Source organism: Scardinius erythrophthalmus (assembly GCF_964197995.2).
Source record: "Scardinius erythrophthalmus genome assembly, chromosome: 4".
Classification (NCBI taxonomy): Eukaryota; Metazoa; Chordata; class Actinopteri; order Cypriniformes; family Leuciscidae; genus Scardinius; species Scardinius erythrophthalmus.
The window spans coordinates 5,421,286-5,437,669 of NC_138224.1; the positions used below are offsets into that span (position 1 = coordinate 5,421,286).

General features: G+C 37.4%; 3 protein-coding genes across 3 annotated transcripts; all 3 read left to right on the plus strand.

The window, feature by feature from the left end:
• The first annotated feature begins 221 nt into the window (after positions 1-221).
• Positions 222-1,393, plus strand: teni.1 (thiaminase I, tandem duplicate 1). Its single transcript, XM_081364271.1, has 3 exons — positions 222-301; positions 410-713; positions 794-1,393. The coding sequence occupies exons 1-3, from the start codon at positions 258-260 to the stop codon at positions 1,115-1,117; spliced, it is 672 nt and encodes a 223-aa protein (XP_081220397.1). The 5' UTR covers positions 222-257; the 3' UTR covers positions 1,118-1,393.
• Positions 1,394-8,502: 7,109 nt separating this feature from the next.
• Positions 8,503-9,673, plus strand: LOC308689399 (uncharacterized protein). Its single transcript, XM_081363044.1, has 3 exons — positions 8,503-8,582; positions 8,691-8,994; positions 9,075-9,673. The coding sequence occupies exons 1-3, from the start codon at positions 8,539-8,541 to the stop codon at positions 9,396-9,398; spliced, it is 672 nt and encodes a 223-aa protein (XP_081219170.1). The 5' UTR covers positions 8,503-8,538; the 3' UTR covers positions 9,399-9,673.
• A 4,196-nt stretch (positions 9,674-13,869) lies between these two features.
• Positions 13,870-14,816, plus strand: LOC308689463 (uncharacterized protein). Its single transcript, XM_081363175.1, has 3 exons — positions 13,870-13,941; positions 14,050-14,353; positions 14,434-14,816. The coding sequence occupies exons 1-3, from the start codon at positions 13,898-13,900 to the stop codon at positions 14,755-14,757; spliced, it is 672 nt and encodes a 223-aa protein (XP_081219301.1). The 5' UTR covers positions 13,870-13,897; the 3' UTR covers positions 14,758-14,816.
• The last annotated feature ends 1,568 nt before the right edge of the window (positions 14,817-16,384 follow it).

The window sequence follows — 16,384 nt, forward strand, 5'->3', positions numbered from 1 at the left end:
GATAGATAGATAGATAGATAGATAGATAGATAGATAGATAGATGGGCAGGAAGTCAACAGGGTTGATAGGGAAGTTCATAAGATTCGATATGAGCTCTGCCATCCACACCCACTGCTCTCCCAAAATGATGATGTTATTGCTAGCCTCAATTGATGCAATTCAGCATTAGCTCATAAACTGCCACTATAAAAGAACTGTAGAAATAACAGATTACAGATCAGAGCTGAAGACAAGTGCACTACAAGATCCAAGAAAGATGAAGACCGCGACCCTCCTGTGTCTCTGTTTCTTAGGTTTCAGGTGAGTCCTTCCATTTTCATGATACCGGGGTATAAATGAATGTATAATGTTGTAATGAAAAGTCTTCAGTGATGACTTGTGCAAATCTGAGACACAGTTTGCTTTTAGTTACAGTTTGGCAGCCAGCTCTGTGGAAGATGTGTACGAATATCTGTGGGAGAAGAATAAAGACATCGCCAATAAGACAATCGGGACTGACTTCCTGATACAGATGCAGAACGGCAGCCTTCAGGCGGAGCGATACGTCAGCTTCACCATACAGGACATCGGCTATCTACTGAGAGTGACCAAAATGCTGAAGAGATTGAGTGGAAAAGAAACTCAGCCCACTGAACTCAGGGACTTCATGAAAGGCAGATACTCAAGCTACAAAATCTTTGCAGACTCCATGCTCAAACAATATTTTTTCAAGGTAAGAACAGAAACACAGACTTTAAACTTTCAAGCTAGTTCTGAATCCACTGAAGATGCTTTATATTCTCATTTCTCCAGGGTGAGCCTCCCATCCAGCAGACTCCAGCTATGAGGAAGTATCTGTCGTTCTACAGAAACCTGATGGAAAAAGAAGATCCGCTGTACTTTGCTGTGGGTCTCCTGCCCTGCGCTAGACTCTGGCTGTGGTTGGGTAATAATCTCAGCACACCTCCAACCAATGCCTACTACACTTGGAAGGTGGAGAATATGGGCGGCCATCCCGAGAAACACTACAGAGCTCTGCTGAACAAGTCTCTGAACACACCTGAAAAAGTGGCCAAGGCTAATACTATATTCCGTACACAGATGCAGAATGAGCATGATTTCTTCTTCTCATCTTGAGTAGATGATGACTGGTTGTTAGATAAGTGTTGCAAATACTGTCAACATTTCATGAGAAAATGATTTGAAATGCTTTCAAAATATTTATGGATATATTTTACACCTTTTAAGATTATATAGTAAAAATTATTTAATCATTTTAAAATATTTTCATATTTCTAAGTCTAATGTAAGCATGAAAAACTGCATGTTCACAACCAATTTAAACAAAAATGTAAACTTGTCTATTGTGTCTGGATATTCAGTGTCACCCAACAACAATAAAAAATATCCTCTAATATGTCTGATATGTCATTACTTTTGAGAATCTTAAATTCTGAAAAACATTTATGGTTTTATTTTATTTATAATTTTTTTTATATTAAAGAAAGAAAGAAAACTCACAATACTAAAATAAAGCAATAAACATTATAACAACATAAGACCTTAACATAATTGATAAAACAAATAGGAAAGAAACATAATTAATTAAATAAAAAAGTTAAGTGTTACACATGCTGTCAATTAATAGTTTGCCACTGTGCATTATAAGATGGCATTCTGTACAATTAACAGTATTTCATGACAATTCTCTGAAAAGTTTTAGCATGTTCTTGAAAATGGCAATGTTAATGTATTTGGTCTTGGCGGACTAGATATGATTATTGCTGCTGCAGAGCAAGTATGGACTTGCTATGCTAATAGATACACAGACACGCTGCTGTGAACAAGTAAGATATACTGCTGCTGCATAAAGAGACATACATAAATCCCATTGCAGATTTAGGCAGGTGGAGGGTTTCAGAAGAACTCTGAGCTGCAGGACTAGCTTACAGCAGACAATTTAAATGAGCAAGCAATCTCATTGGCTGCAGGATTAGCAGAGGCCAATCAGCTTGTGCCATGCGGTAATGATATGATTGCCTGCTAATTGCACGTAAAGGACAGATCAGCCTGGGCCCAGAGTTTCATGACTGAACTAGACATTTTACTGTAAAATTACATGAAATGTTCCATTAGATCTATTAGTTCAAAATCTCATTCAAAATCTCATCCTCTACCAGTCCCAAGAGAACATTTCGGATAGTGGAGGCCTTCACCTCTCAACACTTGGGTCTAGCGGACCACTCCTACCCCATCGCCAGCTTGAAGAGGAAGTACAAGCACCTGGCAGATCTTCCCCTCGAGACATTCGCTCACGTTAAGCCGCTCGTGCTGACTACCCCCATCTACAGGAGGAGGGCATACCTTCTTGCCACAGGCAAAGCCTCTTCCAGGCTACCAGAGAGTCCAAATTTGGTCATTTCCTGTAACTCACAAAGATGGGTCTTCAGTCTTGTGAGGGCAGTGGCCTTCCCAATTCTGTACAAACTGCTTGTGGTGTCGCAACCCGTGAGGGCGTGGCATTCAGGTAAACACTCACAAAACACTGCTCCAAGCTTCTGAGCAATCAAACAGATAGGGACGAATCTTTCCTTAACCCTCTATTGCATAGCGTTGCCATATGGCAACAATTACTTTATCTTAATTTTTTTTTAAAGCTGTGATATAAAATCTATGTTTTTACAGTTAGTTGTGAAAAGGGGGCTTTAACTTTTAAGAAAATACAATTTATGAGGTCACATGACCAGGATATCCTGTTTGCCAGTCCTTTTTGCTCATGGACATTGACATGCAAACATCACTGTCTGGGGCTCCTGAAGATAGCCTTTTATTCAGAATTTTGGAAAATTTTCATCAAATAAAAAAATTAAATCAGTATCTGGGGTAAGTAAACTTTAATTTTTTAACATTAAATTCAGTTTTGATTTTATAAGTTTTTTGTAATATGCTAAAATACATTTGTTGCCATATGGCAACTATATGCAAATATGGAAACGTCCTGGTGCATTCAACCTAATGGAGTCCCATTGACTTACATAGCATGAAACTACTCTGAGTCTATGTTTACAACTTTTGCTTATATTTTAAAGGTAAAAACATTAGACCTTCACAAGCTGTTGTGGTGGGGAAAAATAAAAGAGGGCCCCAAAGCTTTGTCCCGCCAGATCCTGTCCGCAGAGACCGCACAGACCACTGGCCCTTGCATGCATCTGAGAAGGGCAGATGCAAAATGCCAGGATGCAAGGGCATTGTAAGAAGCAAGTGCTCCAAGTGTTTAGTTTTCCTCTGCTTCACTGACTTTCACAAGTCATGAAGAGAATTAAATGAAATGAAACAGCAAAAAAAATGACTAAATGAAATGAAACGAATGAATAGTGTATTTCAGTGAGACAGGTTCCAGGTTCCTGGTTATTATTACCAGACATTTCAGATAACTGTTGAAATTATATAATGTTTTTACTGTATAAATGTTTGTTTAAACATTTCACTAAGTATGAGATGGATTTGTTGAGTCTTGTTTTAAATAAAATTAGTTTTTTTAATTTTTTTTTTATTTTATGGTACTTTCCACGATTGCATATTGTTGCCATATGGCAACAATTTACCAACGACCCCCCTTTAAACTTTTTTTTAGATTTTTTTTATATATATCTGTTATTTACCTCATGTTAAGTAATAAAAACATGCAAAACATTTTTTACAATGTCTAATTAATAATGCGTGCAATAGAGGGTGTTAAGGCCATGTCCAGAGTGCATAAACACTGCTGAGGATCCAAACATCCCTTTGCTTGAATAGTACAGAAGCAAAACTAGTTCATCTGTATCATCACATTTGACAATTAGACGAGAATGTGACTGTACAATGTGTTAGGTGCAAGGAACAATTCCATGTTCAGCGACTCCAGTGAGGCCAGTTGGGATGTAGACACCACTCTCTGTCCTTGATATCTGGTCTGCAGGGGCGTGGCATATCTGTGGACGCCTGCAACCTGTACTCACCTTGTCTTGGCCTCTAGGAGCTCCACCGCTTCCTTATCCTGCTTCGACCTCATCGCCAGTTTACCGCTCTTGTATGGCAGTATGTCCATCTTCCAAAGCTTCTCCACATTCTGCATCAGCTCCGTCGTCTGGGGTGAGACTCTAGTGAAGATACACTGCTGGGTGCTCAGTGCCCACTTGGTAAGGTGTGTGGGTCCTTAAAGCGTCCATCCCAGTCTTGTGCGAATGGCTGCTGGACCTCCAGGAGGGCCCATTTTCACCGGTTCGATAGGGTTGAGTATATGGCCAAAATAAAAAGGTGGATGGGCATCCTTGCACCAACCTGGATGAGCTGAGGTTCACAATAGCATCTACCACAGATTTGTCAGCAGCAAATCTTCTCCAAACAGAAGACGCCTTCCAGCAACATGTGCTGAGAGCCTTGTACCAAACAGCAGTGTGGCGTCACAGCCACCAGGCCAAACCTCTTCTTTGGAACCCAGTTGGTAGAGGATGGAGGCTCACTGGCTCAGAGAAGATGGGTGCATTGAACCAGATGTTCCAGAAGGCACCAGCACCTAAAGAAGTTAGAGACATCACCCACCTCTACTGTAAAGACGGAAACTGCAACGATGCCACCAAATGCCAGTGTCTTTCAGTGGGCTTCACCTGCACAGAGTTTTGCTCTTGCCCTTTCCCAGACTGTCCAAACATGACCCACTTTGTCACTGATGACAATGTGGATGAGTGACAGTGGTGTGTTGCAGTTGTAACATCATGGGGGGCTGACCTCAGAATGGCTACCAAATGCAGTTCATGTTCCAAATGGTTGCAGCTAGAAAAAAAAAACAGCATTAGAAGAGAGGGCTCATTCCCCCTCAGAGTGTTTGTTTTGTTAGATTGCCATTTGTTTGATTTAAGACAGTAATTTCATTTGTATTGTGTGAAGTTAGGTTATAGTTTTATTAAAAGGGTCATTAAGGTCAAACTGCAATCCTGACTCCTGGTCTCCTGTTTGTGCTATGGTAAGGTGTTATCTTTCGATTTCAATATTTGTTTCCATATAGTACAAGGTGCCATTATGAAATGATTCATTATTAAATGTATCTTATAATTGAATTTCTCACCACTGATAATGGACTTTGGACTAATTTATGTCAGTGTTCCATTTTCTTTCATTTTAGACACTTCATGCATTGAGGGACAGAACACCCTGGTTCCTGATTTGTCATGCTATATTTACATATTTGGTATTGCTGGATTCAGCACAACCCCGCCTTTCCAAGGCATGTTTCTATGATAATCCCTGGCAAAGCAACCACAAAGTAAATGAAAACATTCTGCATAGATATTCAATTTGTGCATGTCCGCTTATTTTAGGTATGTGTTTGTGTGTCTCTATTTATTCCATACATCAAGATATTCACATCCAGTCTTTTCTAGTAGTTAAAGGCACTTCCTGACTACAAACATGTCAAGTTTCAAAGCTCTCAGAGCTTATGTGATTGATCTGCACTAGTTTATATGCCTTAACTCCCATACGGACAGGCTATATTTTAGTCCTTTTTTGGTTTTGGGGTGTATAACAATATCTGAAATTTAACAATCTTAGCAGTAAAATATTTTGAGCCAAGAATCCAATTCATATATGGGAGACCTTAGAGATGAGAAAAAACATTGTTGGGTTTAGTTCTACCTCCAGTAGGGGTATCTCAAAAACTAAAGCAGTTTTTGACCATTTGTCACTATAGCCTAAATCAGCTTCAGTGGCTGGGATAGTGAGAAGGGTCTGGAGAGAGATGAGAAAGTGTAGAGCCTGTGGTAAGCAGAACTACTTTCAAAACACTTAGGCTATGTCATGAGTGTAGGAACCCATTACCCAGTTACGCATTATTTCCCCATCTGCATATAGTTGATGATTACAGCAATTTACTAGAAACTTAATGAGAGGCGTTTGTAAACCATGTTTTCCACCAAAATAAAAGCTTTATGCAGTTTCCATAAAAAATAAAAGATCATGTGCTTATCTCTTTCAAGTATAGAAATGAGTACAAAACTAACTATGAAAGTTGTCTTTATTTTTCAGCGCATTTGTTTTACAATATATGGCTATTACTGTCATGGGATTAATATTATAACTATAATTATGTAGTAGTGTAATGTAGACAGACACTAACTAAAAGAGGTTTGAATTTTCTTTGTTTAATTTGCACACTGAATATGAGTTGGAGCTTTTAATTTTGAACTCTCAAAGTATACCATATAGATTAATTTAACATTAAAATGCACAAAATTTTCTTACATTTGGGGGCATAAACCCCCATAGAAGGCCAGAGGTCCACCCACCACAGTTTTACCAAAAATCCTGTGAGAAACACTGGCATTGCTATGCCAATGCAGCTTACATCTTGTTTTTTGGATTCATCACTGTGGAGTATAGTTCAATTGTATTAATAAATGACAATTTTGTACTTATTTAATCTGTTAACATTCCTACTCACTCATTACATGGCATTAGTGATTTTAAGGAGTTGGTATACATATTTAAGGGCGTGCAAAGATGGGTGGTGTTTATGATCATATGTGGGCCAGTCTGGGCCAAAATGCCAGGGCCTATTTTTTGTCTCAGTCCAGCCCTGCTTAGGGATGGAATTAAAAAAAAATTGTTAATACTTTAAGGCTTAAAGTATTAACAAATCTTTAACAAATTCCATCCCTGTTGCATGATGTCACATGGGGAAATGTATATGGGGAAATTTGGGGAACTGGACTTCTGACTTCTGACTCCTTATAGCTGCTAAGACACTTATAGCCCAAGTAGAAATTTCCTTTTGTGTGAAATTTCCTTAGCGGAGTAATAGCACAGCTGTACGTAAAATATTACAATGCACGCAACATAATGTTAGACGTATCAGAGTTCAAAAGAGGACAAATTGTTGGCGCGTGCGGCTCATCAAGCCTGGATTTATTTGATCAAAATCTATGTGGAGAAAAATCCTGAAATGTTTTCCTCAAAAAAATTCATTTCTTTTCCACTGAAGAAAGAAAGAAATGAACATCTTGGATGGCATTGCGGTGAGTAAATTATCAGGAAATTTTTATTTTGAGGTGAACTAATCCTTTAACTACAAGCATGCCAAACACGTCTACGTCAGCTAATATGCATTCATCCCACTTATGAGCCAAACCCATGTCAGTTAAGGCAGGACTCACTGACTGTACACCAGGTCTACCCTATATGTGCTTAACCTGCTCACTCATTGTGTCATTGTCATCTATCCTCACATGCTTATCGGCAATCGTCCTCAAACAAAGCTAAGGAGATCCATTCCCTCTAGAGGCCGCAAAGGAAGCCCTGCACAGTCCACTGCACTATTCAACTCAAATTTCTACAACTTGTGAATGTTCATGTAAAGGCTGACTCCTCCTTCTGATGTTGATATCTGCATACCATTGATAATAAATCAGTTAAAACTGATATTTCACTCTGTGGTGTTCTGACCGACACGCCTGGTTCACTGCGATCAAAACTAGCCCTAACAGCTTCAGGTAGCCCTTTGCTACAATATAGATGTTCTGGAAATGATTTAGTCATCAGATTGCAATTATGCTTGTTCTTTTCAAAATGAGACTGTTTAATACTTATTACAGGAATTTATAGCCAAAAAAGAAGAAGAAAGACAGAAAGAAAGAAGAAATCTTTCTGCAATGTCTTACAAAAGATAATTACCACATATACATCACTGTAACTAAGGCACTGGTGAATGTGGGGTAACTCACACTTTCAGTTTATGTCAGAAACCCACAAATAACTTTAAGACATAAGCTTTATGTGAGGAAATATGAAATATCACAGACAAAGTAAAAAAAACTGTTTTGTTTAATTAATATTGATAAACATTTACTATTGTTCATGATAAAAATTACTTTGTATTTAATAGTACAAACACAAAACAGCATGAAAAATGACACATGATGTGTTTAGAATTTCAAAGCTTTTTTGATTATTTTTCAAAGAGGCATGAACTACTGAATCTCTGTTGTGTAATACAACATACATTCTTAAGACAATGAAAAAAAAGATAGTTTTTAGATAAATGAAAAAGTAATTGTACTACATAAATATTATTTATAAGGCATAAATAAGGCATTTTTAGAATTGCTAAACAACACAAAACAATGGCAGACAGAAATATAGACAGACAAGATAGATAGATAGATAGATAGATAGATAGATAGATAGATAGATAGATAGATAGATAGATAGATAGATAGATAGATAGATAGATAGATAGATAGATAGATAGATAGATAGATAGATAGATAGATAGATAGATAGATAGATAGATAGATAGATAGATAGAAGACAGGAAGTCAACAGGGTTGATAAGGAAGTTCACAAGATTCGATATGAGCTCTGCCATCCACACCCACTGCTCTCCCAAAATGATGATGTTATTGCCAGCCTCAATTGATGCAATTCAGCATTAGCTCATAAACTGCCACTATAAAAGAACTGTAGAAATAACAGATTACAGATCAGAGCTGAAGACAAGTGCACTACAAGATCCAAGAAAGATGAAGACCGCGACCCTCCTGTGTCTCTGTTTCTTAGGTTTCAGGTGAGTCCTTCCATTTTCATGATACCGGGGTATAAATGAATGTATAATGTTGTAATGAAAAGTCTTCAGTGATGACTTGTGCAAATCTGAGACACAGTTTGCTTTTAGTTACAGTTTGGCAGCCAGCTCTGTGGAAGATGTGTACGAATATCTGTGGGAGAAGAATAAAGACATCGCCAATAAGACAATCGGGACTGACTTCCTGATACAGATGCAGAACGGCAGCCTTCAGGCGGAGCGATACGTCAACTTCACCATACAGGACATCGGCTATCTACTGAGAGTGACCAAAATGCTGAAGAGATTGAGTGGAAAAGAAACTCAGCCCACTGAACTCAGGTACTTCATGAAAGGCAGATACTCAAGCTACAAAATCTTTGCAGACTCCATGCTCAAACAATATTTTTTCAAGGTAAGAACAGAAACACAGACTTTAAACTTTCAAGCTAGTTCTGAATCCACTGAAGATGCTTTATATTCTCATTTCTCCAGGGTGAGCCTCCCATCCAGCAGACTCCAGCTATGAGGAAGTATCTGTCGTTCTACAGAAACCTGATGGAAAAAGAAGATCCGCTGTACTTTGCTGTGGGTCTCCTGCCCTGCGCTAGACTCTGGCTGTGGTTGGGTAATAATCTCAGCACACCTCCAACCAATGCCTACTACACTTGGAAGGTGGAGAATATGGGCGGCCATCCCGAGAAACACTACAGAGCTCTGCTGAACAAGTCTCTGAACACACCTGAAAAAGTGGCCAAGGCTAATACTATATTCCGTACACAGATGCAGAATGAGCATGATTTCTTCTTCTCATCTTGAGTAGATGATGACTGGTTGTTAGATAAGTGTTGCAAATACTGTCAACATTTCATGAGAAAATGATTTGAAATGCTTTCAAAATATTTATGGATATATTTTACACCTTTTAAGATTATATAGTAAAAATTATTTAATCATTTTAAAATATTTTCATATTTCTAAGTCTAATGTAAGCATGAAAAACTGCATGTTCACAACCAATTTAAACAAAATGTAAACTTGTCTATTGTGTCTGGATATTCAGTGTCACCCAACAACAATAAAAAATATCCTCTAATATGTCTGATATGTCATTACTTTTGAGAATCTTAAATTCTGAAAAACATTTATGGTTTTATTTTGTTATTTATTATATTTTTTTATTAAAGAAAGCAAGAAAACTCACAATACTAAAATAAAGCAATAAACATTATGTTAACAACATAAGACCTTAACATAATTGATAAAACAAATAGGAAAGAAACATAATTAATAATAAAAAAATAAAAATAAGTGTTACAAATGGGAATGTCAATTAATAGTTTGCCACTGTGCATTATAAGATGGCATTCTGTACAATTAACAGTATTTCATGACAATTCTCTGAAAAGTTTTAGCATGTTCTTGAAAATGGCAATGTTAATGTATTTGGTCTTGGAGCAATCTCATTGGCTGCAGGATTAGCAGAGGCCAATCAGCTTGTGCCATGCGGTAATGATATGATGGCATGCTAATTGCATGTAAAGGACAGATCAGCCTGGGCCCAGAGTTTTGAGACTGAACTAGACATTTTACTGTAAAATTACATGAAATGTTCCATTAGATCTATTATTTTTTTTTGCCTTGGGAAAATCCAACCAATGTAAGGGGCATCAGTTTAACGTCTCTTCTTGCTTCACCCAAATACGAAAAAGAAAATCTGAGCGAAATGTTAAAATAAATTGCACATTGCTTATATGAGAAAATATTTAATGTATTTTACACACAACGTTTTAATACACAACACTAAAATGTTTTTCGATGGAATCACTGGTGTATCACATTCTGTATTTCTGCTTCCACCAGTTTGGACAAAGCAGCAGACTTGGGTTATCTACTGTCTGTAGAAGTTCCTTAAAACTTGACCTCAGAATTTAGTCTGCAACTTTCACTTATAAACATGAAAACACTACGCTGGCGTACATCCTTATTACCCAATAAATGTGAATGACTGTGTGAAAGTGGCTGTTCCTAGAAACTGTAGTGCTTGGATTGGAGAGTGAGGAAGTTGAAGTAGAGTTGAAGACCGGACATCATAACGCAAGAAACATGAAGATGGTGGCTTTTCTCTATTTTTGTTTCTTTATAAGGTCTTTGGCATGGAAGCAATGTTGCCATGATTACTGAATGATGTTTTTACACTCACTCATAAATTGGACAAACCAATTTAAAGGGGTCACCGGATGCCAATTTTCCACAAGTTGGTATGATTCTTCAGGGTCTTCATGTAAAGTTTGTAACATACTTTGGTTAAAATTCTTCAGTGGTTGTGTAAAACAACACCCTTTTTCCTCCTCAAAAAACAACTCTGTTCACAGCGACCCGTTTCGGTGCATGTCTCTTTAAATGATAATGAGCAACTGCTCACCCCACCCCTCTCTTCCGTGGGGCGTGTCGACATGTAAAGTGCTGCCTTGGTGGACAGTATACAAATGGATGAGGGCGGAAATATGCTAATACGGGACAGTCCGCCAGCGGATAAATATGACATCATATTGCAAATCCAAACGGCTTGATTATTGAGAGTGTTTAGGCTTTTTGAGGATAAAAAAAAGGAGTGAATGGATTTGTTCATTGTATGGAGTATTTAGAGAATTACCGACCTGTCTCTCTCCTACCATTCATTGCGAAAACACTTGAACAAGTTGCTTTCAACCAAGTAACATCCTTCTTGTCTCTGAATAACCAGCTGGATGTCAACCAATCTGGCTTCAAGAAAGGGCATTTAACCGAGACTGCATTACTGTCGGTCACAGAAGCCAAATCTTCAGTTCTCATTCTCCTGGATCTGTCTGCTGCCTTCGACACTGTGAATCATTAGATCCTTCTGTCCACCCTCTCATCACTGGGCATCACAGGTACTCCTCTCCACTGGTTTGAGTCCTTTCTCACAAGTAGGACCTTCAGGGTCGCATGGAGAGGCAAGGTATCCAAAGCACATCAACTGACCACAGGAGTTCCTCAGGGTTCAGTTCTTGGACCGCTCCTCTTCTCCATTTACACCACATCACTGGGACACATCATACAGGCACATGGTTTCTCTTACCATTGCTGATGACCAGCTGACCTTCACAGACCACATTTCAAAGACAGCTCTATCATGCAGGTTTGCAATGCACAACATCAGGAAGATCAGGCCTTTCCTAACTGAGCATGCAACACAACTTCTCGTCCAGGCCCTAGTCATTTCTAGGCTTGACTACTGCCATGATGTGCTCTTCTGGCTGGACTTCCATCATGTGCAACTAAACCTCTACAGATGATCCAGAATGCTGCAGCTCGTCTTGTCTGTAACGAGCCAAAAAGGGCCCACTTCACTCCTCTGTACATCTCTCAGCACTGGCTACCACTCGCTGCTCGCATCAAGTTCAAGGCATAGACGCTAGCTTACAGATCTATCACAGGGTCAGCTCCCTCCTACTTTCACTCGCTCCTACGAGTCTACATCCCTACCAGAAGCCTACGATCGGTCAACGAGCGACGGCTCGTGGTTCCATCACAGAGAGCCACAAAATTACTTTCCAGAACATTCTCATTTACGGTTCCATGCTGGTGGAATGTTCTCCCGACCCTCATCCGGAATGCAGAATCCCTGACAACATTCAAAAGACAACTGAAAACTCATCACTTCTGTGAGCACTCAACCTCATAAAAAAAATAAAAAAATAAAAATATAGATATCTTTCCTTTTCCTTTAATCCTCCCTTATCGGGCTTATGCTACTATGAGCAATGCCTGAACTTTGTGTTTTGAGCACTTCTTGCATTATTTTTGCCTCTTCACGATGACTTGCTTAATTTAGTTCTAAACTGTAAGTCGCTTTGGACAAAGCGTCTGCTAAATGACTAAATGTAAATGTAAATGTATGGTGGTTGTGTCCACACACTGCAAAGACACATTTATAGGCAAATATCATATAAAAGTGAATGACACCTTTAAAACCCCTTTTCATTTCTATAATAAATGGGGGATCTTAACATAATGGCTCTTTATTAATCTTTTTTGCTAATCAGAAATACATGAGAGGATGTATTGAACATTCTCATAGTAACAAAAATAATCCTCTTGTCTTGTCCAAGAGTTCAGTTTAATAATGGTTTGTAACAGGTGCACAATTGGTAACTGTCCCAGTAACAGTTTGGAAATTAAATCTGTAGAGGACGTTTATTAATTTTTATTGGATAAAAATATTGACATTGATTATGAGACGATCCGGGTGGACTTCCTTATAAAATTACAGAACAGCAGCCTTCAGGTGGAGCAGTACGTCAACTTCACCATACAGAACATCAGCTATCTACTGAAATTTAAAAAATTACTACTCATACTTTCAATTTATGGCAGAAGCCCACAAATAACTATAAGACATAATATAAGACAATTTAAGCTTTTTTGAGAGGAAAATTTATGTGAGTTACAAATATCACAGACAAAGTTAAAAATAAAGTAGTATTACATTAGGTATAAAACATATTTAATATTTAAAACTGTTTTGTTTAATGCGTTTTAATAAACATTTACCATTCTTCATGAAAAAATTACTTTGTATTGAATATTAGTAAAAACATAAAACACCATGAAAGTTTCAAAGCTTTTTGGATTATTTTTGAACTACTGAACCAATATTGCTAATACCACATACATTTTTAAGACAATGCAAAAAAATGTATAATATATATTATTAACTGTAAATAATTAAGATGTTTTTCAGGTAATTTATTTTAAATCTGTGAGATTTAAATTGTTGAAGTTAAATTTGTTGAAATGTTTTTAGATACATGAAAGAGTCATTTTCCATAAATATTATTTAAAGGCATTTTTATTGTTAAAGAACACAAAACACAGACAGACAGATAGATAGATAGATAGATAGATAGATAGATAGATAGATAGATAGATAGATAGATAGATAGATAGAAAGATTTTGATTTACAAAATAGGAATATATATATATATATATATATATATATATATATATATATATATATATATATATATATATATATATATATATATATATATAGGAAGTTCGCAAGATTCGATATGAGCATCAGATTCCAAAAAAACGTACGATGTTATTCTCAGAATCTATTGCCGCAATTGATGTACAATCAGATTTTAAGAAAAAAATGACTAAGTTATTCACAGAATCTATTGACGCAATTCAGCATTAGCTCATAAACTGCCACTATAAAAGAACTGTAGAAACAACAGATTACAGATCAGAGCTGAAGACAAGTGCACTACAAGATCCAAGAAAGATGAAGACCGCGACCCTCCTGTGTCTCTGTTTCTTAGGTTTCAGGTGAGTCCTTCCATTTTCATGATACCGGGGCATAAATGAATGTATAATGTTGTAATGAAAAGTCTTCAGTGATGACTTGTGCAAATCTGAGACACAGTTTGCTTTTAGTTACAGTTTGGCAGCCAGCTCTGTGGAAGATGTGTACGAATATCTGTGGGAGAAGAATAAAGACATCGCCAATAAGACAATCGGGACTGACTTCCTGATACAGATGCAGAACGGCAGCCTTCAGGCGGAGCGATACGTCAACTTCACCATACAGGACATCGGCTATCTACTGAGAGTGACCAAAATGCTGAAGAGATTGAGTGGAAAAGAAACTCAGCCCACTGAACTCAGGTACTTCATGAAAGGCAGATACTCAAGCTACAAAATCTTTGCAGACTCCATGCTCAAACAATATTTTTTCAAGGTAAGAACAGAAACACAGACTTTAAACTTTCAAGCTAGTTCTGAATCCACTGAAGATGCTTTATATTCTCATTTCTCCAGGGTGAGCCTCCCATCCAGCAGACTCCAGCTATGAGGAAGTATCTGTCGTTCTACAGAAACCTGCTGGAAAAAGAAGATCCGCTGTACTTTGCTGTGGGTCTCCTGCCCTGCGCTAGACTCTGGCTGTGGTTGGGTAATAATCTCAGCACACCTCCAACCAATGCCTACTACACTTGGAAGGTGGAGAATATGGGCGGCCATCCCGAGAAACACTACAGAGCTCTGCTGAACAAGTCTCTGAACACACCTGAAAAAGTGGCCAAGGCTAATACTATATTCCGTACACAGATGCAGAATGAGCATGATTTCTTCTTCTCATCTTGAGTAGATGATGACTGGTTGTTAGATAAGTGTTGCAAATACTGTCAACATTTCATGAGAAAATGATTTGAAATGCTTTCAAAATATTTATGGATATATTTTACACCTTTTAAGATTATATAGTAAAAATTATTTAATCATTTTAAAATATTTTCATATTTCTAAGTCTAATGTAAGAATGAAAAACTGCATGTTCACAACCAATTTAAACAAAATGTAAACTTGTCTATTGTGTCTGGATATTCAGTGTCACCCAACAACAATAAAAAATATCCTCTAATATGTCTGATATGTCATTACTTTTGAGAATCTTAAATTCTGAAAAACATTTATGGTTTTATTTTGTTATTTATAATTTTTTTTATTAAAGAAAGAAAGAAAACTCACAATACTAAAATAAAGCAATAAACATTATGTTAACAACATAAGACCTTAACATAATTGATAAAACAAATAGGAAAGAAACATAATTAATAATAAAAAAATAAAAATAAGTGTTACAAATGGGAATGTCAATTAATAGTTTGCCACTGTGCATTATAAGATGGCATTCTGTACAATTAACAGTATTTGACAATCATGACAATTCTCTGAAAAGTTTTAGCATGTTCTTGAAAATGGCAATGTTAATGTATTTGGTCTTGGAGCAATCTCATTGGCTGCAGGATTAGCAGAGGCCAATCAGCTTGTGCCATGCGGTAATGATATGATGGCATGCTAATTGCATGTAAAGGACAGATCAGCCTGGGCCCAGAGTTTTGAGACTGAACTAGACATTTTACTGTAAAATTACATGAAATGTTCCATTAGATCTATTATTTTTTTTTGCCTTGGGAAAATCCAACCAATGTAAGGGGCATCAGTTTAACGTCTCTTCTTGCTTCACCCAAATACGAAAAAGAAAATCTGAGCGAAATGTTAAAATAAATTGCACATTGCTTATATGAGAAAATATTTAATGTATTTTACACACAACGTTTTAATACACAACACTAAAATGTTTTTCGATGGAATCACTGGTGTATCACATTCTGTATTTCTGCTTCCACCAGTTTGGACAAAGCAGCAGACTTGGGTTATCTACTGTCTGTAGAAGTTCCTTAAAACTTGACCTCAGAATTTAGTCTGCAACTTTCACTTATAAACATGAAAACACTACGCTGGCGTACATCCTTATTACCCAATAAATGTGAATGACTGTGTGAAAGTGGCTGTTCCTAGAAACTGTAGTGCTTGGATTGGAGAGTGAGGAAGTTGAAGTAGAGTTGAAGACCGGACATCAAGACGCAAGAAACATGAAGATGGTGGCTTTTCTCTATTTTTGTTTCTTTATAAGGTCTTTGGCATGGAAGCAATGTTGCCATGATTACTGAATGTTGTTTTTACACTCACTCATAAATTGGACAAACCAATTTAAAGGGGTCACTGGATGCCAATTTTCCACAAGTTGGTATGATTCTTCAGGGTCTTCATGTAAAGTTTGTAACATACTTTGGTTAAAATTCTTCAGTGGTTGTGTAAAACAACACCCTTTTTCCTCCTCAAAAAACAACTCTGTTCACAGCGACCCGTTTCGGTGCATGTCTCTTTAAATGATAATGAGCAACTGCTCACCCCACCCCTCTCTTCC